This window comes from Trichoderma breve, chromosome 2 (assembly GCF_028502605.1).
Source record: "Trichoderma breve strain T069 chromosome 2, whole genome shotgun sequence".
Taxonomy (NCBI): Eukaryota; Fungi; Ascomycota; class Sordariomycetes; order Hypocreales; family Hypocreaceae; genus Trichoderma; species Trichoderma breve.
The window spans coordinates 5531054-5554211 of NC_079233.1; the positions used below are offsets into that span (position 1 = coordinate 5531054).

Below are 23158 nucleotides of genomic sequence, written 5' to 3' on the forward strand. Positions count from 1 at the left end.
GGGGTGGGTTGGCTTTGATCAAAGGCAGTCAGACAGCCTAGCAAGGCAGTTGTGCGCCACAAAGGAAGGACGAGCCGCAGGAAGAAAGAAGACAAGCGAGAAAGAGAAAGGGAAGAAAAAGAAACTGGAGACTGAAAGGCTCGGCTATGCCATGGGAAAAAAGAAGAAGGCTGGCGTATCAGAGGCTGGCCAGACCGAGGCAGATGCTGACGCCCAGGCACTGGATTCCAAGCAGATGCGACTCCATCATGACCAAGGCCACGGCCGTGATGCTGGTGACCAAGGACGAATGGCGCAAACGGCCCCTCACGGACCCTCACGGGCTGACACGTGCGTCGTGGCTGCAGGTGGTGCAAAGGGCGGACAAAGGCGAGGCATGTCGACTAGCATGGGCTAGGGTTGACTTGTGCTGCTGTGATTGGGGCGAGCGGTTGATCGCTTTGGTGGTTAGCTGGTGCAGCAGATTAGTGCGTGCGTTTTGCCTTTGCAGTGCATAAAGAAGAAAAAGAGTTGGCTGAGAATGATGTCACAGATGGAGAAGAGAGAGAGAGGGAGCGGTGATGAAAGAGTTGAAGGGATGAGTAGCATCACGTTGGCAGATTGATGGAGCTGGGAAGTTTGAAGAGACTGGAAGCACCAGGCCAAACAGACTCATTGTACTCAACCGTATTCTAGCAGTGTTGGTGAAGGCAATATTGGCGGCTACTGCCTAAGTCCAGCGCCCAGCCTGCCTATCGACTCCATCAATGACCTCCCCCCCGTCCCCCATCCCGCCGCTAAGCCCGCTGGACTCCGGCTGATCGCCTCTCCAGCTGCCTCCCTCAGGCCCACTACCAGCGCCATGCGGTCAATGCAGGCAGGCGGTGGCAAAGGATGGGCAGGACTCCAGATGTTGATCTGAGAGAGGCTTGGAGGCATAGATCTGTACTACAGGTATAGGTAATTCCATGTAGAAGATAAGATTACATTGCACAGCAGTGCATATTCATCTCAATCTACCACCTCATTTCTGCATGTTTTCCAGATTATTCCACAGCCAGTTCGATTTCCAGTCCTCGAACAACTGAATCGCATGACAAACGCCGCAGCTGAGCCACACCAAGTCGCAAGGCCCCCCCGCCATAACCTGATGTCATCCAGGCACAAGCGCAATCTGGCCTGAACTTGACCAGGGCTCGGACAAAGAAGCGTCGCATTCCGCACAAGGGACGAGAACGAAGACAGAACGATAGTTTCAAAGCTACCAGCCAACATTGCGACGCAACCTCAAAGGGGGGCTTTGACAACTTTCTTTGAGCTCCACCCGGCACTAGGCGGAAGAGGCGCGTCTAACTGAAAAAAGAAAAAAGCTTTTTTCCCCCGAGCAGGCTCCCTCTCGCTTTCTCTCTCTCGCGGAGAACGGAACAAATCGAAACAGCCTCGTCTTTGTCCAAGCTCCAAGCTCCAAGCTCCAAGCTCAGCCTCGCATCCGCCCGCCATGGATACCGTCCGGTCTCTCGTCCAGCCCATCACGCACAACCTGCCGGCCCCCATCCGGGACCTGGGCGTGTCGATCGTGGGCGAAACCTGCTACAAGGCGCTGCTGCTCGACGTCGACGTTGAAAACACGGAATGCATCAAGCTGGCCATCAGCAAGGGCCTGGGCATCGGCATCGTCGGCGCCTCGGCCGTCGTCAAGGTGCCCCAGATCCTCAAGCTGCTCCAGTCCAAGTCCGCCGAGGGCGTGTCCTTCCTGTCGTACCTGCTGGAGACGAGCGCGTACCTCATCTCGCTGGCCTACAACGTGCGCAATGGCTTCCCCTTTAGCACCTTTGGCGAGACCGCCTTCATCATGGGCCAGAACGTCGTCATCGCCATGCTCGTCCTCAACTACAGCGGCCGACCCGCCACGGCTGCCCTGTTTGTCGCCGCGCTGGCTGTCAGTGCGGCGGCGCTGTTTGCGGACAACATCGTGGATATGCAGGCCTTGAGCTACCTGCAGGCTGGTGCTGGTGTCCTCGGCGTTGCCAGCAAGGTTCCTCAGATCCTGGCCATCTGGCAAGAGGGAGGCACCGGCCAGCTCAGCGCCTTTGCGGTTCGTTTACACCTACATTGTCTCACACCGAACGTAAAGTGGCTAACGGAAACACTAAATCTAGGTCTTCAACTACTTGGCCGGCTCGCTGACTCGCATCTTTACTACGCTCCAGGAGGTCGACGACAAGCTTATACTGTACGGCTTCATCTCTGGCTTTGCCCTCAATGCCATTCTCGCTCTGCAGATGGTGTACTACTGGAACGCTCCGTCGGCCAAGGCCAGGGGCAAGCAGAAGGAGGTGATTCCTGTCGGAGCTCTGTCCGAGGGAAGTTCATCGGCCGTTCCAAAGAAGGGCCCCACCACTCGGCGCCGTGGATAGACGGGTCTCTCTGGAGGTTCCTTTTTCTTCTTGGTCTTTATCTGGATGCTGGTGTACAGGTCGGAATCAGGGAATATGCTAATGGGAGTGAAGTGGAAGTGCCCAACTTGCCCGTGGCGTGTTCGTCATTTGGTATACTTGGGTCTACTATGTATTTAATAACGGGATATAGCCATTTATCAGCATTACTATTCTACTTTCAAGATTGAACTACGATTGCATGACGCAGGGACATGTCCAGTACCCAGCACGCATGTATGGAACCTGTCATAAGAGGACCCCAGTGAAACGGCATTCAGTAGAACGGGACATGTAATTCCAATAGCAAAGCAAGTTTGAAATCCCGTATTATACAATACACTAATGCCCGCTAAAGCATACCAGCTATGCAGCCAACCCTTGGCTTTTCTTCATCAATGCCATGCAGACATTACACACATTCACACACATGCGCATACCCTGATAACGCCAGCCGTCCCAAAGCAAAAGCTCCTCAAAAGCTCGCCCAAATCAGAATCGAGGACTAGAATAAGAAGATGACAAGTAAAAAGAAAACAGAATACCAATCCAAAATATGGGGGGATTTTCAAATCTCATGCACTTAACAAACCGAGACGCCGGCATTAGTCCAGCCAATGCCGCCGATCCAGACCCTTCGGCCGGCGCACTGAAGGCAGCGTTTCTGCTCGCCGAGGTTGCTCACCGAGCAGCTGAAGCAGACGTGCTTGCCGCACGCGCCGCACGCCGTGTCCGTGTCCTGCATAGAGCCGCCGTCCACGTCCATGCCGTCGTCGTCGCTACCGGCCAGGGCAGCGCCGCAGTCGTCGCAATTGGTGGGCGGCGCGAGAGGATTGGCGATGCCGGGCGAGGAGGTGCCGGAGCTGGGCTCGGAGCCAATGTCCCAGAAGCGATGCAGCGACTGCTGCTGCTGGCCGTTCGAGTTCGCGTTCGCGTTCGCAGCCGGCTGCTGCTCGACGACGGGGTCTTGAGGCTGCTGCTGGCCCTGCGGCCGCTGCTGTGCCGAGTACAGCAGGTCCAGGGTGTGCTCTGCAGGCAGGCATGATGAGTTGGGGCTCAGATGGTGGTGGGCGCGCCATTCGTAGAACTTACGATGGACCTCCTCGTCCGACGGCCTGTTGTCGCGATAGCGCTTGAGGGTGCGGCTGTGCAGGGCCGGTGCGTCGAGGACCATCATAGAGTTGTCGGCGGGAGGGCAGAGCTCGCCGGCGGAGCGTTTGCGCTTGAGGAGCGTCGCCATGGCTATAGTAGGTTCTTGTGAAAGATTGCAGAAAAAAAATCAAGTTTGAATAAGAATTCGCTCGCACGCAACGCAACGCTCTCCCTCTCAATCAATCAATGCTTCGCAAAAAGAGATGATGATGTAAAAGAAGAAACAAGTTGTTGGTGATACGGGAAAGAGAAAGAGGAAGAGACGAAAACGGGAGGCCGGGGCGAATTGAGTTTTGGGGGAACAGAAGCTGAGTGAGACGGGATCAATTGGATTGGCGGTCGTTGAGGTAACGAAGGCGGGTCGCCCAGCAGGTATTTGTAGCAGCTGAGGCGCGACGAGAGAACGCCTGCAAGCGCTGAGAGATGGCGCGAGTCGCGGTTTTTTTTTATGCGTCGCAGCGCGTAGAGTGGCTTCGCGACAAGCTAAAAGTTGGTGGTTGATGACATATAATATGGACAAGGAACTGCATAAAGAGGCAATGCCGTTTAGCCAGAGTGTTTACAATGCAAACAACACTCTGAAAACAAACAATGTTGTTGATCTGATTTTCAATGAAAGATGATATCAAATATATGTAAGTTGCTGAACAGACAAGGTACTGAATATCGCATCCCATCCCATATCTAATCTCACTCACATGCCGCTATCACTCATATCTTCACCACCAGCTTCCCTATCCCCCCCTTGCCAGTAACCACTTCCTCGCACCCCTTCTTCACCGCCTCCAAATCCCCCAATTCCGCCGTCCTCATCACCGGCTTGACTTTCCCCAGAGCCACAATCTCCCCCGCCTTCTCCAGGTCCTCCCGGATCTCGAGGCTGCCCGACACCATCTCGTACTTGATGCTCGTTCCCCGAAGCTTCCACCAGTACACCAGCTGCGCCAGGTCCAGCAGCAAGCCGATCCACCAGCTGAACCGGTCCGCGCCGATAATCTTCTTCGCCGTGGCCTTGGACGGCGCGCTGGTGATGGAGATGAGCACCCCCGTCTTGGGGTTGAGCAGCGGGATGCCCTCGTCCATGCTGTTCCACTGCGTGTTGTACATGACGTCCACGCTGCCCGGCGCTACTTGGTCCCGCGGCCGCTGCGTCTTGTAGTCGATGACCTGGTCGTAGATACCCGGCAGATACTGCTCTACCAGCGCCAGCTTGGGCGTCGACACCGTCGTGATGATGCGGGCCGCGCCGAAGACGTTTCTTGCTACTTGTGCCGCCATGGCACCCGTGCTGCTCAGCCCGGCGGGGATATACACCGTCTTGCCCTCGAGGCTGTCTGCGCCCATGAGTTGCAGAGCGCGCCGCCACGTCTGGTACGAAGTCACCACCACGGCCGTCATGGCGGCGGCCTCTTCAGGGGAGAGATGCGCCGGCTTGCGCAACAGGAAGCGCTCCTCGGCCACCGCATACTCGGAGATGAAGCCAGGTGGTGGGAATCGGAACATGGGCTTGTCGATGTACGCCCCAAACACCTCATCGCCAACTTTGAGGTCCTTGACCCCGGACCCCACGGCAACGACGACGCCGGAGCCCTCTGCGCCAATCTGAGCTGGATATCTGGATGAATTACGCAGTTAGTCGGCCAGTGTTCCTCGGTTCCGTATAGTAATGTGTAGCTGAGACCAGCGTATAGGGTCTTACTTTGGTGAATGAAATAGTTTCATCTTCCCAGCAACGGCCTGCAGCTCTCCCGTGTTCGCCGCCGCCGCATGCATCTTCAAGAGTACATGCGTCGGCAGCGTGATGCTCGGCACCGGCAACTCCCGCACCTCATAAACTTCAGGTCCACCCTGTCGTGGCGCCACAAGCGAGCGCATCGTCGTCGGGATGTCCATGATGCGGCGGATGGAAGTAGTAGATGGACTGGAAAGTTGGCTGTAGTAAAACGCTTTTGAAACCACAGTATGCTGCTTGCGGTGGAATTTCCCCAGTCTAGAACAAGATATGACAAGACGGGGCATGATCTGATTGAAAAGAAAACAACACTTCATGCATCATGCAACTCCAGCTGCATCGGCCTATATATGCCGGGGCAATTCCACCTCGGCGGCGGATTTGGGACGTTCGGCGTTCGGTGGGTCCCTCCGATGCGGTGGGCCGCCGACTTTGGTTCCGTCTCGCCAGCCTTCCTATCAATCGGATGAGTCGTTTCTGGGCATGTCCGTAGGGCGGAGTTCCAGCTTCATCTTCATTGCTCCCTTTTCTTTCTTTCCCCTTTTTGCCTTCAATTATTGATGAGCTGTGGAGGTGTGATTTGTAATATGAGATGACAGCTCATACCAAGTGTTTACAATAAATGGTCGACTTGAACCTCACTGAATCATAAAAACAATGTGTATGAGTATACATGCACGAGCAAGGTAACAATTCCTCGTGGGTTTTCTGAATGCATCAAAAGAGTAGTAGCCATATCCTTGATATTATTATGATGAGAAACCAGGTATAAGCTTCTTTGTATTGCATATACGACCAGACAGATGCACACTTCTCTGCAACGTCCCATCCGTACATGACGCATGCTATTCGCTACATCTACTCCTCTGGTAGGTCTACTTTCCAAAAAAGCCTCCGTACACTTTTTCCCATCTCTTCATCCAATGTTGCCTCCTCTCCTTAGCAGATGCTATCCCAAAACAGCCGATGCGCCCAAGGGGGGTTTCGGGTATACCCCCTCCCCAGTCCCAAAAGAAAATAATAATAAAAAAGGGCTCACGCTGGTGTGAAACAATCGTCCCGGTCCTCCCTCCGAAATACGCCCAAGCTCTCCCTATCCAACAACAAAGGAAACGATATATAAGAAACTCAGGTATAAGTGATAGTTACAAGTCAACTCCTCCAAGGTGGGGTTCGACAGGATGACAAAGAGGTTTTTTTTCTTTCTGCTAACAAGAGAAACGCCAAGTCTATGCTGAAATAGTATGTCGATGTGAGAGAAAGATTTGGGTTTTTAGTAATGAGAGGGCAAGTGGTGACCTCTTGCCGTAAATAGTTGTAATAAATATAAAATAGATAAAGAATCGCATATCGGTTTGTCATCGACAGGACATGGTTGGCTGTCATTGATAGTCGTTGGATATCATCGACGTGACAGAATCGGTCGTGTGTTGCGTGGTGAGGCCGCCAGCTGCATATGGTTGAGTCGGCCTGGTAGTCAGGCTAATATAGGTATGAGACAATAAAAAATGAGGGTATAAGAGAATAAATGATATGCATGGACAGTATCCTTTTGCATTCATTCAAGGAAGGTGTCGCCGATGGCTAGGATCACGGGGTTGACACTGTCTGTCGTGCTGGCGTTGCTGAGCGGCCAGCCATTCGGCAGACCCAACTTGGCGGGACGGGTTCTCGGCCGGCAGCTTGGTGTCTTGGCCTGCACCGCCACTGCCGCCACGATTGTTGACAGAGTTGGGGGATCCGGGTACGAGATCCGTAACGGCCTGGGCAATGGACGCGACCACGTAATTCCGGAGTTCCAGATCCTCCGCCTGGTCTTCCTTCTCAAGACGGAAGCGCTCTTCCTTGGATTTGTTGGCCCGACGGAGATTCTTGATTTCCTGCATTATGTAAAGCATAACCTCCTCGGGGCATCGGTTACGCTCGTTGGCGGCTTCGTTCTTGCGCACATATCGCCGAGTCACGTCGGTAGCGCCGTCGGTGGAAAAGGCCACGCAGTACGACATCTTCTTTCCCCAGCCTTCGGTGTAGAGTCGGGGGTTGTCCCAGGCTTCCTCGCAGGCATCCACGTGAATCCACCTCTTTTGATGGTCTGAATAAACCTCAGTCCAGACGTGGTCCTCGGCATTCCAGACCCACCGCACACGTCCACCGACCGCGCGGCAGAGCATGCTGAAGCAGTTTGCCCATTCTCCGACGCGGCCTCTGCGGGTCTGCAGTAGTCGCCAAACATCACCGTAGCGTGGAAAACGTTCGTAGGCACCGCAACTCTCGGCAGAGCAGCGGTAGAGCTCAACTCGAAGCGCACCACATGCACTCTCCTCTGGAGTTGGTGCTGTCATGCCCTGGGCGATTGTAGGGGACAGGCAAACTGGGCATGGGGGGTTATTTACCCATGTGAAGAATGACCGCCGATACCACCTGTGAAAGGTAGAAAAGTTAGAACTCTATACTCCAAGTGAAGAGGAAAGGGACACATTTCATCGGCATGAAAAACCTACCGAAGAAGGGCTCGGATGACGCAGTCCTGATATCCCCATTCCGGCTTCCGTCCGTCGCCCATACTCTCTGCTTGAGCCTGCAGAACTTGGCACTCTTCCTCAGCCTCGCCATATATGCGGTCGAGGGGAATGGTCTGGAGAGCCTCATCCAACAATCCAGGGTTCTCGTATTTGGTAGGCGTGAGTGATAGACTGAGGAGAAGATTTCGGAACTTTTGTGAGTCGCGGTCGGTAGCGGTGGGTGGTGTTGGGATCTTGGGAAGATGTCGCAGTGCTGAATATGAGGGTGGGGTTGCGGAAGCGTGGGATGAGTCAAACTGGCTGCTACCAGCAGGTGAAGGGGCATCGCGATAGGCGCTCGAAGGTCGTTCTCGTGAGTGCTGTGATAGATGTTGAGCCCTGAGGTCGTTCATGCGCTTATCGCGCAGCAGGCCCTCGAAGCGGACTCGGAGTTCGTGGGCCCATTCCTCGCCATAGTTGTCGCCTTGCGATGAGGGCCCTGAGCCGAAGGGGGTGCCTCGGCCCTCCATTGCGGTTGAAGACAGTCGAAGGAAATTATTATACTGGATTTAACGAGTGAAGCGGGTCGAGAGCGAGGACGCCGATGCGGATATGGATGGGTTTTGGGTGAGATCGAATGTGCCTGATCTTGGATCTCAATCAAGGATGCAAGATATCAAGTAAATAGAGTAGAGAGCAAACAGTGGTAGGCAGAGGTTGTTGGCCACAGGATTGCGTCGTCGTCAACGTCGCGGCTAGGCTGGTGTCTGGTCGTGGTCGTAGGCGGACAGCGTCGTCAGCTGCGGATGCGTAGGCCGCTGAAATTGCCACAGTGACTGAGACCACCCCTCAGCGTGCGCCAACTGGCCAGGCCTCGTGGATCCGGGGTTGGACCCTTTTTGTTTTCAAAATCCCTTGTCGCTGGGATCGACCGTCGAACTGGAAAGGGCGGTCGACGCTGCGAGTTTGAAGCCGTCGCCAGAGAATGAAGAGCGCTGGGCTGGTTCTGGTTGCAGAAATGAAAGCTGAGCAAGCATGAAAAAGAGGCAGACGGGGGGGCTTAGTGGAGGAAGTATGTGTCTCTTGGGGGTCGCCGGCCCTCTGGAGACGCAGCGCTGCAGCACATACAGGGCAGGGGAAATAAAGGGACTAGCTGTGACTGTGGTACTAGTAGTGAAAGTGGTAGCACTGCTAGTGGCAGAGGGGGTGCCTCTTCCTCTTTGGAGCCACTGATGGCGGTTTACGCGTCAGCTGGCCAGTGCAGCCAATCACAGCCGCCGCCTGGCCCAGCACCAGGATTAGCTCTGCTCGGTGAGAGGAGCCCGACGCGGGTACCGTTACAAGGCGGCGAAGCCTGGGTACATGGGCGCTGAGGATGATGCAGACTGCAGAGAGACATTGAACTGGGGCGCAGAAGTCGGAATGGATGCGATCCATTGATCGCTACATACAATGCTACTGTACTCCGTACAAGGCACGATATCCGTACCGACGATTACTGTAGTGCTAAAGGATCGATTCAATTAAGTTTATCCGTCTTATGGTGCTGTTGACAGGTATTCCGTGCTATCATTCAACTTCGGTACCGTCTGAAGAGTCACGTCGAGCAAAGATCAGACGGTAGGTACCATATGACTATATCGTTTCACTCTATGCTTAATTTCTTACAACCTTCTTTGACCAAATTTTCTTTTGATTCTCTTTTTCTTGCTAAACAATGAATGGGCCAAGACCAAGACCCCAGGGTCCTCTGTTTCCCGGTTTCAGCATGCGTCATTCCATCTCAACGACACACGCGGCTGCCATTGCACGTACCTATACTCGTATTATACAGATGTCAACCCAGGGCGGAACAAGGGTCGGCCAGCCAGAAAGGGGAATAATTGCACGAGCAATTACGGAAGCCATATCGTACTGTACCTAGATCGCCCAGCCAGAATACGCACAGCGACGGCTGCTGCGGAGCGCGGCTCGCAAAGAATCTCCCAACCGTATCGCGATGCCCACATGCAACTTACACATCAATTGCAAAAAGCGCACAGGGAGGTACCGCGGGCCTCGCGCTGGACAGCCCGCAAGTACCGGAACCTGGACCCTCCAGCACAGCGATGACGAGGCACGCAGCGCATGATGCGCCTTTCCCGTTTCTGCTGTGGCACAGCCGATGCCAAGATGCTAGCGTCATGGCTGCGCACACCCGTTTGCGCACTGTGTGCTGCCGCCGTGCCGCAGTCAGCCGGCGATGCTTCGTTGAGATGCGCTGCTGCGTTCTGTACGCTGGATACAGTGTTGTTGGACGGAGGCGATGCATTGCGCCTCCGTTTCGATATTTTCTTCCTCTCTTTTTTTTTTCTACTGTAAATGTTTTTTTCTTCGCGGCTGCGAGTCACCAGCTAGATGCAGCCCTTGTCGAGGCCAGAGCCGCTAGCCGCAAAAGGTACTAACTTGCTACTAATAATGCGGCATACGAACACTCTCCGGACTATTCCTGGCCCTTTCGTATATACGATCTGCGAATTTTATGGACGCTATCCGTTTCAGACGTTGGGATTGTCTCTTTTATTGTTCTTGTTTTTTCAAGTTTTCACAATTGTTCTTGCGCCGTCTTCCCCTCTCTAATTTCCTATTGTAGAAGTCTGGAGTGGTTGTGATCAGCAATCCCCGCCACCTCAACAAGCGACTTCTCGCCTCTCTCTGCACATCTCGAGGCCTCTGGAAAATCTCCCGTTGAAAACGTATCGGAAACTAATTGATCATCGGAGCGGGAGAACGCGGCAGTGTTGGCTTTTGCTTGGAGCCGCAGTAGAATTTGCACTTCCGGTGATACAGTAAACGGTATGCATATCGACACTGTATGATTAGTACTCCGTCAGGCGGCTATTCGACCCTCGCGCAAACGTCCAAAGGGGGCTTCCACTCTAATAATCAGCCTTGCGTTTCCCCGTTCCTGTTCCTGGGCTTTGCACTGCCAAAACGGCCCCTCCGCCAGCATGGCCATAAGAATGGAGGCCTTGTGGAAAGATCGTGAACTTTCCATATACTCTACTTCGATCGTGAACTGCACCTCGCATTACATAAGGTGGTTTATAGTAAGTACCACGGTACAACACCAAAAAGAGCAGTGAGATCTTGAACCCCCTCAACTGAACAACCCAAAATACTATTAGCGTTTCTTTCCTGCAAGAGTATCACGCCCCATTCTTCTAGACACCCAAAGCCTCTTCTCTTTTATCCATCTCCCACTGTCTATTCAGCATAATTCTCATAATTCAAAAGACACAAACCCGCCAGAGATATGTCTTTGATTGCTGACTCTTTCTTCCTCTTCTGTAAAGCCCAAAATCTCATCAGGGCTCCAGCTCAGCTTCGAGACTGGGTCCCGGATCCGGAAGCTAAAAGACAAGGGCATTTCGATCCCCAAAAGACAAACAACTAAACATGCCTTCATCCAATCACATCCTCGCCAAACAATTTTTCATTTCTACGTCCACAGCTGGGGCGTGGTGTTAGGGGTGCGAGGCCGCGTCATCCGCCTATTGCGCTCTATGGGGGCTTGCGTACTACAACGTCCAATCGCCACTCCACGCCTACACAGACCCAGACGACAAAAGCCGTGCAAATCAATTATACAGAGACATTGCCCACTGCGGTTAGCGGACAAGCTCGTTGAGGCTCGATAAGCATTCTTGGCTTTTGCGGTAGACACGATGAGGAAACTACCACGCGAAACCCACCCTAAAAGAGGCAGAATATACGAGCGTATCGAGTCCGTGTTCGTACTGGAAAGGAACCTCCAAGTCTTGCACGCATGGAGCTTGGAAAACGGACCGTTGTACATCCAGCTTGACAAATGGTCCGCGGCTAGCAACAAGAGGGAATCGTGACGGCAGTCTCTCGTTGACATTGTCGGTGTGAAGAAGCTTTTCCGTCTTCATTGAGGCTACAACGTTAAAGCTTGACGGCCCCGAAAGCCAGCTAGAATCATACGCTCTTCAACCCACAACCCAAAGGCGGATCTAGGTCCACTACTTTCCACCAACGGCTGGTCCATGGGGGTTTACTAAGGCATGAGTATATTACGGAGTAACACGTTGACATATCGAATGCTACCACGACACTCGACTTGAGTTTGCCCTGCATTTTCCCCATCACCCTCGCATGAACTTTTGTTTACTACCGTCCTGCTAATTTACCAGACATTGGATGAATGGACTAGATTCATACAGTACCATCTCATCTACTTACCACCTCACTTCTCTTCTTAGACGCATGGCCACCTCACAGGGCCACGATATCATGATTCTCATCGAACTCTATCGTACTACAAAGGGCCACATCATTAACCGAAATATCAATACTTCATGCTTCCTAACCCATGCTACTCAGCCCATGAGCCCTGCATGATTCACATTCGTCATGAGCCCTCGCTCCACAAGGCTCTTATCTGACGCCCAATTTCCACAGCCTACCAGGTACCAGGACACAACGACTAATATTTATTGGAATGTATTCGTACAGTACTTAGCAGATACCTTGTACAAGGCTACGACATGGCTAGAGCACCCGGCCACCCTGCTTTAAGCGCGGCTTTTTCGAAGGGGACGCGCGTTAACTGGATCTCGCCCCCTGTCCTGCCCGGACGTCGTCGTCGTCCGTCTCACGCCAGGATCGTGGTCTCCATCTTTTCCCATATTCAAGTTCGTTAGGGCGGAACGTAGACTGGCTTGTGACGTTAATTAATGATTCCTGTGACCAACAGGTTTTCCGTGTATACCATGGTTGGCGTCTCTTCGTAAACGAATTAGTGGACGTGCGTATATACTGTGTAACAAGGAGCTGCGGACTCGGATGAACACTCCCTATTCTTTCAACGAGGATTTCTTATTTCAACCTAAGATACTACCTTAATAAAAGCTTTGTTTTATCCCTTGTGCCTAAAGGGGGATTCAAAAGTGATGCTATACCGGTGGAGTGTCAACACGCAGCATTACGCATCAACCCATCCATTCTTCGTTTCGTAAGCACACAACTTTTCCATCACCACCTCACATCTACTCATCATCCAGAAGCAATCTCATAAAGCAAAATTAACATTTCAACTCCTTTCTATATGCCACGAGCCTCAACTAGCACTTTTGTAGACATCAGCAAACCCAGCCCTAAATCACTCTTTGATATGTACTTGGTGATCCTGAAAAAGAACCCAACCCCCCGTTCTGTTCTGTCACATTGCTCGCCCATGCCATGCCAATTCCATCTCCCGTTTTTTTCGTCGTAAACAGCCTCCTGCCATTAAAAATTTTTTCACCTCTCCCATTCCTCCCCGGCATAATATCTCTCGGGCATCTCCACATCCCACACTGGTCTCTCCACTAGCGCAACCTCCAGAGGCTGGTCTGCAGCGTTGAGGGATACGATACCAAGAACTGGGCGGTACTTGTAGGTTATCCACCAGCTCTTTCGGTCAGTTCCCGCCTCTTGCTCCCCCGTGCCATTGGCATTGCCGTTGGCGTTGCGAAGCTGGGCCAGGTCGCCCTCGGGGGCATCAGCCATGTCGTCGTCACTCTCACTGCCATCATCGTGGGGAGAGGTGGTATCCACGTCGATATTCACCCACTGCCCGTCCACGTACTTGCCAATACGGTGCGGTGCAAGATTTTCACGGGTCATTTTGCCTCCGGCACCACTAGTATGGCCGGTTCTCTTGCGCTTTGTCCCGGTCTGGGCTCCATGGCTGATGACGACGGCGTCGCTTTCTAAAGTAGGCTTGGGCAGGTCTTGGGCAGTGTCGAGCATCAGGAGGAACGAGATACCGTAGACCCAGAGGCGGGATCCCTGCCACAAAGCACCTTTGGCCAAGTCTAGCAGGTCCTGCACGGCCGCCGGGAGGGCTTTCCGGGGGTGTCTGCGTGACCATGGTGTGAGAGAGCCTTGGAGAGGATGGAATGTCAAGACGTTCCACGAGGCCGTAACGGCAGCGAGGGTGTAGTCCTTGATGGCATCCACTCCGCCTTCGCTTGCATCTCCAGAGGGTACGTCTTCCGAGAATGACAAGACAACGGGAGTTGAGGGTAGCTTGGGCAGCAGGTTTGCGCTCGGGTTGCGAATCCAGCGGCGGTTCGTGCTGCTAGCTTGGCCCTCCTCGTCATCCGAGGAGTCACTCTCACTGTCACTGTCGTTGTCTGAGGACTGTGCCGCGTCATTTGCTCCATCCCCTTCCATCTTTTCCTGCATATTCTCATCGGGGCCGCGTAAGACCCAGGTGTCAATGTAACCGGCAATGTCAGCAACCGCAACCATCTTCGAGTCGGCAGTGAATGAGATGTGAGTGATATTTCTCTCATAGCTTCTTAGCCCGCCGTTCTTGATGTATCGTGGAATATGGCGCCGGAGACGGGGGAGCCGCTGCAAGTGGATGGCGAGTTGTGACGAGTTCTCCGAATCATTGACCTCTTCGAGACTAGCCATGATAACTCGAGAGCCCTCTTTGATAGCACAGAGCCATTTCCCATCTGGAGAAAGCCGCACCTGTGAGGCGCCGGCATTCTTCAGCTTCTCTGGGAGTTCAACTGCGGATAGCTTGACGTCCGAAGGCTTAATCGGATCTTGATGCTCTAGCCGGAAGGCTTTCATATCCGTTGCTGTAGACACGATGAGGAAGGTTCCCTCTGGGTTGATCGTAGCAGAGCTGATGTTGGAGTCGCCCTTGACAACAATCGTCTTGAGAAGTTTGCGGTTCTGGTTGATATCAACTTCTTCTCCTCCAGCCACGTTGAATATTTCCGTAGCAGGCTTTCGCAGAGCCCAGATGTGAACCTCTCTATCCCACCAGCTAGTGATGAATCTTGCCTTTTGTGCGCTCGAAATGGGGGGCTGTTGTGGGAGATTGCTGATTGTTCGGTGGTTTTCGCGGCCCATTTCTCTCAGGGGAACCAGCATGAGGTTTGCATCCGGCCCTGTGTAGAACGTCAGTCGGTCTAAATCCATGAGTGTTTTGTCTGTTTGACCGCCATCATCTTACCTCCAGTAATTACGACACTCGTGCGTCCATGCTCAAACGATGCCATTGTCTTGACATCGTGGTCGTGATACCTTCTCCCCCAAACCTTGGCCCAGCGGTTGCCGGTGCCAGTATTCTGCTTGTACAGGACAGTACGACGATCCATTCCTCCACTTGTGATGGTCGTTCCATCGGCACTGATGGCAAGACTGAGGACATCCTGTTTGTGACTCTGCAGTCTCTGAGACTGTGTGTAGGTCTTTCCATCCCAGATGCAGACTTGACCCGTAGAATCCGCCGAGACAATATTACCGTTGGGCAGGCACTTGACCGACCACACGATGATATCTTTGGAGCCTCCAGCCAGATCTGCTCCTAGCGTCATATGGCGAAGCATATGGCCCTTTGTAACGTCGTAGATTCGGATGGTGCTGTCTGAGCATCCCACGACTGCAATTTTGCGTGACTGGAACGTGATACTGACCATCTGGGCCTTTTTCGTAGGGGATCGCACAACGACTCGTTGGAAGCGCAGGTCATCATCCTCGATCGAATACATGGCAAGCTCGCCATCAATCGTGCCGGCAATCAGCTTGTTGGAGTGCAGATCGTCTGATGCACCGCTCAGAGCCGGAGGCTGCACAGCGAGACACCAGATGTCGCCGTGCTGTCCGCTGGCATGTCTCTTGGGTTTGCCTTTTTCGAGATCCCACTCGGTCACCGTAGACGTGTATCCAATACTAAAGAGACGCGACTTGCCCACAGCGATCTTTCCATCACCCAGATCCTGATCAGGCTCGTTGACCCAGACAAGGCCATCAATGCTGCGATCCTTGCCGCCGCGAATGACCAGCTCCTGGTGCCATGTTCCACTTGAAGGGTTCCAGATCTCAATGTCACCGTTGGCTCGTCCAACAGCCAATCGCGCGACAGAGCCTTGCTTCGCAGACTTGGTCTTGGGGTGCGAGAAGGCTACGGCGTTGACAGCCGACGGCTTGTAGGGCACAAACCGGCAGCGATGGATATCCATGGTGGCGATGGATCCAATTCACCGTCGTCTATTGATGCTGGTTGAATCGAATGCCAGCGTCTGACGCGTTTTCAGACACCGAAATCCGCCCAAGTTGTGGAAGGTGAAGCGCAACGCTGTCGGCCGTGATGCTGCAAGAAAAAAAAAAGTGCCAGCCTCGTCCAGAAATTTTTTAGAGCTGGCGAATTAAGCAGCGGCCCATGCACGGCTGCCCCTCCACCCCACCAATTATCGGTCTCTGCCAGCGCCTTGTCCGCCGCCAGGGCATTTTTTGTTCCCTATAAGAACGGCGTAAATTTCATTGTCAAACACAACATATTGGTAGTGTGCAATTTTATTGCATTCTGATATCTATCCGATGTTCGTAACTCTCACATAGGTTTTTATTCTGAATATGCAGCTCTGTAGATTACTGTCAAGTACGACATGTTGAATCGTTTTGTAGGTAGCCTCGCCTCGCTATCGATAGCCCCACACTGTTGCCGATATCTACAGGGACTGAGGTACCTACATCCGTTTTCTACCAGACTTCTCTTCTTATTATTGCTTGGCGTCTTTCACTATACAGCGAGCTGCATTTTCACTAAATGTATTTGACAGTCATGAAAATGACACTAAGACGATTGACAAAAAAGAATGGTACAGCGCACACCTCGGGAAGATAAAAACGACGTGTCTGCTCTTTATAAAACTGGTAATACAAACACCAAACATGATACCCATCAGCCACCTTCTTCGCAGCTGCTTCTTTGAAAGCATCCAATTTCTGTCTTGTAGGTGATTTCGCAGGAGAGTTGCCAAATGTTGTGCTCTCTCAACAATTATGAGAAAGGAGCCGCCCATGTTTAGCGAGGCATCTACATTCCCTTCTCTAGCCTATTCTCCTCCTCCTTCTGCTTCTAAACAATCCTGTCTTCTACATCTTGTCTGTTCCATACTCCGAACATCGACAAATTCTTGGGGGCTTCTTTTTGGGATCCATTTTTGGTTGCTCTTTTGGAAGCATCTTAACTCATCCTTGATCGATTTATAAACACCAAACTCTCACCACCATGGCGAGTCCACCTCCCGAAAGCAATGACTTCAACTGGTCACCAAACAGGCTCTCAGTTATCCGGCGGAGGGCCTTGGTCCTCGCTGGTTTTTGTCTACTCACCTTCTGTTCAACTGTATTTGTCAAAGTTGTTACAGTCGGGACGATAGGACTTGAGCAACAGGGCCTCATGAAGCGACAGTTTCAGCTCGGTGGATTGCTAGGAGGCATGTTTAGAGAGGTAAGTCGTCATCATGGGCGCCATATATTCTGCGCTATTTTGAGATGAGCATGTCTAAGTTTGACTGAATATACAAAAGGTAAATGGTGCAAAATCTCTCGAAATACCATCAACCGCAGAGTCTGTGCAGCAAGATTCCACCACTACTTCATGGATGTCAAGTCACACAGTCGGGATACCCACATTGGCAAGTCATACTCTCGAATCTTCAAAGACAACCACAGAGATTACGGGGTCAAATATCTCTCCTGGTGACCCCAATAATCTGCTGGATATCTTGGCGGCGGCAGTGAAACAGGCGATCAAAGATTCAGAAAAGCTCCCATCCACAGCACCGAATCATCTTCAGAAGAGCGTTCTATCCGATTTGATCGCAGGTCAGTCATTTGCGGCACCACTTTCAGCAGACTCATCGATATCTCTCCCTTTTCAGACGTCTCTTTCAAACTCTATGGGAATTCTTCCGACTCCCTCGGTCAGGATCCTTGGTGGGCTCTCAGCGGATGACTTAACATTACGAATGCACACTGCACGAGCAATTGCAGAGGTGCCCCCGTCAGGATTTTCGACTGGTGGCCCTTCTTTTTTGAGCGAAGTGTCAAATATTGTTGCAGAAATATCGGACATTGATCCAATAGCGGCTGCCAAGCTCACAGACACGGTACTCGATGCTCTTCATGTGAATCCGTCCGCCATTGCTTCAGCAGTACCAAAAGTCGCAAATCAGGTTTCTCTTCCAGCTGCGGATCTGCTCCCACTTATCATTCCTGCCGTTGCTCAGGCTATGGATCAGCCTCTACCTCCGATACCTTCCGTAAGCACATTGGATATGGTGGAAACGTTAGACAAGGTCCTCCAGCAAGGAACAACAGTCATCAATGATCTCAGCAGAGCCCTTGAAGATATCACTGATCCATCGCTCCTAGCAGTTGTCAATCAGGTTGCTATGATCGTCAGTGATGTTGCCGACTATTTGGATAAGCCCCTTTGTGCCGTTGATCAAGTCCTGGACGGGGTTTCTTTTGACGCAGTCATACCTTGTGCTTCAGCCGAAGCCGGGTCTCTTACTTCAGTCGGCCAACTCACAACATTGGCTGCACCTGTGTTGCCTGGGCCAACGTCTCATTCTAACTCAGGAGAAGTCACGACTCCTGCACCACCTAGTCCATACTCATCCAAGCCTGCAGCTGCAAGTCCGACCAAAATGAACAGTCCATCTCCTGCAAATGAAGGAAACGGAGGCAGCCCTGCATCAAACAATGGTGCCCCCGCCGGAACTACACCAGCCAGCCCATCGTGTCCCACGTGTCCATCTTGCGATCAGTGTGCTCCCAAGATCTGCTCTATACAGGGCTCCGAGGACCCAAGTGCCCACCAACCTCCTGATCCTTCAAAAGGGCCTTGTCCTGGAAAGGGTTTCAAATGTGCTGAATGTCTTGACGGCTGGTTTTGCCCTCCGCAAGAGACACCAGCGCAAGTTGCTCCTTGCGGAGTTGGATGGCCATGCTATCACTGTCCAGAAGGCTGGTTCTGTGCCTCGACGGCAACACCTATCCCAACGCCTCCTCCAAGTTCCGTGGCAGGACTGCCCTCAGGGATTATAAGCACAGGTGGTGCTACAACTCCAACGATACTTCCAAATACTGGTGACCTTCCAGACGACTGGACCCAACTAGGGTGTTTTCAAGATGCCATTTCCCGAATATTACTTGGCGCCAAACCCGTGGATTATCTTCAGGGAGATATGTCTACCAAGGAATGTGTAGACCACTGCATTTCAAGTGGATATATGTTTGCTGGAACAGAGAATGGCAGGGAATGTTGGTGTGGAGCTTCCATCCGTGATGATGCCGTGCGGCTTCCTCAATCTCAGTGCGGAAAGCCGTGTCAAGGCCAGCCCACAGAGGCCTGTGGTGGCAGCTGGGCTATAGATGTGTTCTTGTGCTCGGATAAATCTGAGTCTCACCAAAAGCTACCTGGGAAATCTACTGGTGGCTTCATGTTCCGACTCCTATCCAACTTCAAAAGCAACAATGGGAATGCACATCACCAGTCTTTCTAGACTGCCGCACAGGTCTTTGGTTGTGAGACAAGAACAATCCCTTTTGTCGAAAAACCGTCGAGAGATACTGTGGATTGTAGTTATTTGTCGATTAATATTTCTAGCGTTATGGAGGCGTTTGATATGGTTCAGGCAAGCTGACGTCTTTGTCCCGGAGGGTTTCTAATATCATACTGAACATCATTTCAACTGTGGGCAAGATGTGTATAGTATAATCTATTTCTTATGGTGAAGTTTAGCTAAATTAGAGTAGCTGCCGAGAAATATCAGATTGCTTATTTAAACACCTTGGTCATTTTTGTGTCTATAACCGTATAGACTGGCTGTTTACTGTTGAATGGGCATAATGGTTCTCTCTTGGGGATACCGAGGATCTGGACATGGTAAAAATAAAGCTTCGGTTTAACAAAACGCGGCTGATAAGTCAAATGCCACCATTTCACTTTATTCAAGGAGCCAAACGCCATTAGCCCGTTGAGCCAAAAGGCATGAATCATGTGTGGACAGCCAAACTGACACGTGCATCAAGGTTCTGCGGGACACGCAGTGTGTGCGCAAAAATTACCAGATCTGTATCTAGCTGCTAGGGAGATGCGGATAAGCTCTTGAACTGGTAGGCTTGAGTGTTTGCACATGCAGAGAGCGGATGGCTAATTCTTTCACGAGGGACTGGCCCATTCAGGTATTACCCTATGGGAGAATGATTGCAAATTGCATGCGGAATATGTGAATGCAACCCTCTTTTTTTGGCCTTCTAAAAATACCTTCAATTACGAGTTTGTGTCACCATTAATTGATGCCCAACTTGGTTGTTTATTCAGTGCACTCAGTTGTGATGGTGGTGGCATTCCAATATATTGGTCTATAAAGCTAGGATGAAACATATTTCGGGTGGTGTTACCGTGTAGTGGTTGCTGCAGACTAGGCGAATACGACACAATTGTCAATAAATAGATTTGGGGTAGTACATATGAAGTCGGACATTTTTTTGGTCAATCCGTGTTACTTGAATATTCTACAGCTCACCTTCATTGGACAGCTGATACCAAAATACCAGCGCGAAGATTTACCTTTCCATGCGGGTGGTAAAGTATGTGATACAGAGCAGCCACCTACCCTACACCAAAATCCTCAATGTCGGCGCTTTTTACCACCACACCCAAGCTTCTTGGCGAGAAATACTATCCAACGAAAGTTACGCTGCAGTAAGAAATTGCTGCTGTGCGCCAGGGGCATGAAAGAGGACAAGAAAAAAAGTCACCGAAGCAAATAGTTCACGATTATCACGACCGACTCATCCGTGTGATGCTTTGTCAGACGGTAGACGTGAAGTCAGACATTTACCGAGGTTATGGTGCTCGGACTAAGGGAGCGTCATCTTGGGTTCTCCATAACACCAAGCATATAAAACCACCAAGCGCCGAACCTACCACCAAAAACTAGTGGTTTTGCTGGCGTATTTCTTAGATTCAGAATTGGGGTACAGAGGAGGTAGAGCATCACCGGCACGATGTTCAACCGCCACTTGTTCGGCTTGGCAGCGGTAATCGCTGGAGGAGACGCGGAAGGCATGGAACTGCAGTGAGCAACGACACAGCCATGCAGTGAGACCCACGACCACGCGCGTCCTCGGGAGCATATCTGGGAACCGACCGGATAACGGCATCTCAGGACACGAGGATCGTCTGCATTGTGTACAGGTCGAATGCGGGTTGAAGTCAGCAGGCGCGAAACCCCATCATCTCTGTATAAGCTGTATTTACAGCCCGAAAATCTCGTAGATTTGTTTCGAACGGCATCTGTGTAGCTCGAGGCGTGGACGCCGGAGATTTCTGCAAGTCCGGGTAGCGTCTCTCGGAAATCTTTTAGGCAGTCTTGGCTTTTATTTCGTTTTGGCAGCAAAACCTCATATTGCCATGGATCGAATCGTACGAGGGCGCAGCCACCCCACGTTTTGGCTAGTTCGATAAACAGCCCATTTCCCGCTCAGCCGACCGGACTCCATCGACACCGTCTCCTTGGGTATTGCGGGTAGCAAGCCGTAGCAGGACTCCGTAATGATTGTTTCGTGCGGGGAAGTCGATGCTGGGGAAGCGGGTTGGAGACATAAATCTCGACAGCCAGAGATCCCGAACGCCGAGTCTGGGGAATAAGATGCTTAGATGCGCTAGAGTTGATAGCGGACTGCCATTTGCGGGGGAATCGGAGCCATGGTATATTTTTGGGACGTAGTAGCAGTTGTATTAACCCTTTCATCCCAGCAAAAAAGATGCGTTGTCCAACCTGGACCATTTCATCATGGCTAGTTGATCGATCTGGCAGGTCGAGGATCTGCCCCCAATGACAACTTTGTCCGCCGTAGTGAGAGGGGCAAGGTCGCCGATGGCTGGGAGCTAGCAGGTCATGACACCAAGACCACTACCGCAAACGGAACTTGATGAGCGTCTCTGCTTCCGAATCGAAATCGGCACGACGGGTGGCTGTTTGTAAGCCGCGGCTGTAAAACCACTTCTCTTTTGTGTCTGCTCAACAAAGCCACATGGGGGACCCCTAGCCATTTTTGCTTCGCTGAATTGATGACATCGCGTGATTGATATGCCACAATCAGAAGACTGACGGGGTTCGCACCAGGGGAAAGCTGACACCAATCCTCGTACCATCGTGGGCCATGGTGGCTGACTGTACAAGTCTGTACTTGACAAGTCTCAGCACTCGCATACAATTGCTCGTAGTTTTGTTGTATATTACTTGTATGGTGCTAGTTGTCATAGCCATGTGAACGCACGAGCGGAATATGACGTGCCAAGGCTCCAAGACTTTCAGCGGGCACCAAAGTTGCGAAGCTACGACTCGTGTTCTCAACTTGAGTTTCTTGGCCGGTGAGAAGAGACGGAGCTCTGGCGGTCGATCGGGCCACTATGTGGGCTTAATGAGTAGAGGAGAAGAATTCGAGGGAAGACTGATGCAATTAAGGTAGACGAGTATGGCGGTGACCAGCCATGTGCTAATGCAGTAGCTGTGATCCCAAGCTTGCCTGAGGAGAAGGGGATGGAGGGGGGGCCGGAGAGGGGGGAGCTTGTTGACGATGAGCTCAATCACAGCCGTCCATCCGGCGCCTCTCTATTTTCGTCCCAAGCCCAAGTCTATCGTCTCCATGGACAATTGCTTTCCTCCGAGGATCCGCAAATATACCGCTCGGCTCTGAAGGATGTGGCATATGGATTGCGTGTTGCATTAGCCGACTCCTAGCAAATTTTGGAAGAACATCTTCCATTTCCCATTCCGGCATTGTTGGCTGCAGCACAGACAGGCGAACTTGATACCACGATCGCCTCCTGGCTCAACCAAAATGAAGACTTGCGGGAGGCAACTGCTCGAGCATCTGTGCTCCGGTATTATGGAGCAATTCATGTGCGTGAGCTCCACAGAGTTCGTACCGTAAAGTAGCCACCGGGATAGATCTCTGCAGCCCCCTTTCCATCCTCTCCACAAGACGACAGATCAAGAAAAAAGGCCGCAAGGATTAGATGATCCAATGCATCGAAGCCTAATTCAAACCTGCAGCCGGTTCACTGTACATGGCATTGCAGGCATGGCGGCCGGAGTAATACCAACTCGCAAGTCACTCCGTGGTGCAAGTGTGCTCTTTTTGTTTTTGCTTTTTTTATTGCAGATTGCACCTAACAGCAATGTATTGGCCGGATCGCGGGTCTGACCCTGGCTTGATGTTGCAGAAGCGTCCTGTCGCATTTGATTAGCGACCCAGAGAGAGGCATCAGGCTTGACTCGCGCGCGGAGTTCTTGTCCAGATTGAGATAAGGTACACCTTCGGTTCTCTGGCGATCCCCCAGCACCGTTGCAAAAAGAGCCAGGGTCCGTCACCGCATGGCACTAGCATCATATTCCCGGGCTTACGAGTGGTGGACGTTTGGACTCAAGTGTTGGTCAGACCGGAGCCGGTGTGGATCGCCATGGTCTCGAGTGCTCGGTGAT

General features: G+C 52.0%; 7 protein-coding genes across 7 annotated transcripts; 3 read left to right on the plus strand and 4 right to left on the minus strand.

Moving 5' to 3' along the window:
- Positions 1-151: 151 nt before the first annotated feature.
- On the plus strand, positions 152-901 carry T069G_03890 (uncharacterized protein; the record flags this gene model as incomplete). The annotated part of the gene is made up of 2 exons (XM_056171100.1): positions 152-330; positions 676-901. The coding sequence occupies 2 exons, from the start codon at positions 152-154 to the stop codon at positions 899-901; spliced, it is 405 nt and encodes a 134-aa protein (XP_056031992.1).
- Positions 902-1477: 576 nt separating this feature from the next.
- On the plus strand, positions 1478-2396 carry T069G_03891 (PQ loop repeat domain-containing protein; the record flags this gene model as incomplete). The annotated part of the gene is made up of 2 exons (XM_056171101.1): positions 1478-2074; positions 2139-2396. 2 exons carry the CDS (start codon positions 1478-1480, stop codon positions 2394-2396), a joined length of 855 nt encoding a protein of 284 aa, XP_056031993.1.
- Positions 2397-2997: 601 nt separating this feature from the next.
- Positions 2998-3654, minus strand: T069G_03892 (uncharacterized protein; the record flags this gene model as incomplete). Its single annotated transcript, XM_056171102.1, has 2 exons — positions 2998-3443; positions 3507-3654. 2 exons carry the CDS (start codon positions 3652-3654, stop codon positions 2998-3000), a joined length of 594 nt encoding a protein of 197 aa, XP_056031994.1.
- Positions 3655-4277: 623 nt separating this feature from the next.
- Positions 4278-5459, minus strand: T069G_03893 (alcohol dehydrogenase groES-like domain-containing protein; the record flags this gene model as incomplete). The annotated part of the gene is made up of 2 exons (XM_056171103.1): positions 4278-5181; positions 5266-5459. The coding sequence occupies 2 exons, from the start codon at positions 5457-5459 to the stop codon at positions 4278-4280; spliced, it is 1098 nt and encodes a 365-aa protein (XP_056031995.1).
- Positions 5460-6860: 1401 nt separating this feature from the next.
- On the minus strand, positions 6861-8329 carry T069G_03894 (rad4 transglutaminase-like domain-containing protein; the record flags this gene model as incomplete). The annotated part of the gene is made up of 3 exons (XM_056171104.1): positions 6861-7719; positions 7800-8073; positions 8128-8329. The coding sequence occupies 3 exons, from the start codon at positions 8327-8329 to the stop codon at positions 6861-6863; spliced, it is 1335 nt and encodes a 444-aa protein (XP_056031996.1).
- Positions 8330-13103: 4774 nt separating this feature from the next.
- T069G_03895 (uncharacterized protein) lies at positions 13104-15829 on the minus strand (the record flags this gene model as incomplete). The annotated part of the gene is made up of 2 exons (XM_056171105.1): positions 13104-14755; positions 14821-15829. 2 exons carry the CDS (start codon positions 15827-15829, stop codon positions 13104-13106), a joined length of 2661 nt encoding a protein of 886 aa, XP_056031997.1.
- Positions 15830-16881: 1052 nt separating this feature from the next.
- T069G_03896 (uncharacterized protein) lies at positions 16882-18707 on the plus strand (the record flags this gene model as incomplete). Its single annotated transcript, XM_056171106.1, has 3 exons — positions 16882-17103; positions 17183-18399; positions 18455-18707. 3 exons carry the CDS (start codon positions 16882-16884, stop codon positions 18705-18707), a joined length of 1692 nt encoding a protein of 563 aa, XP_056031998.1.
- Positions 18708-23158: the final 4451 nt, after the last annotated feature.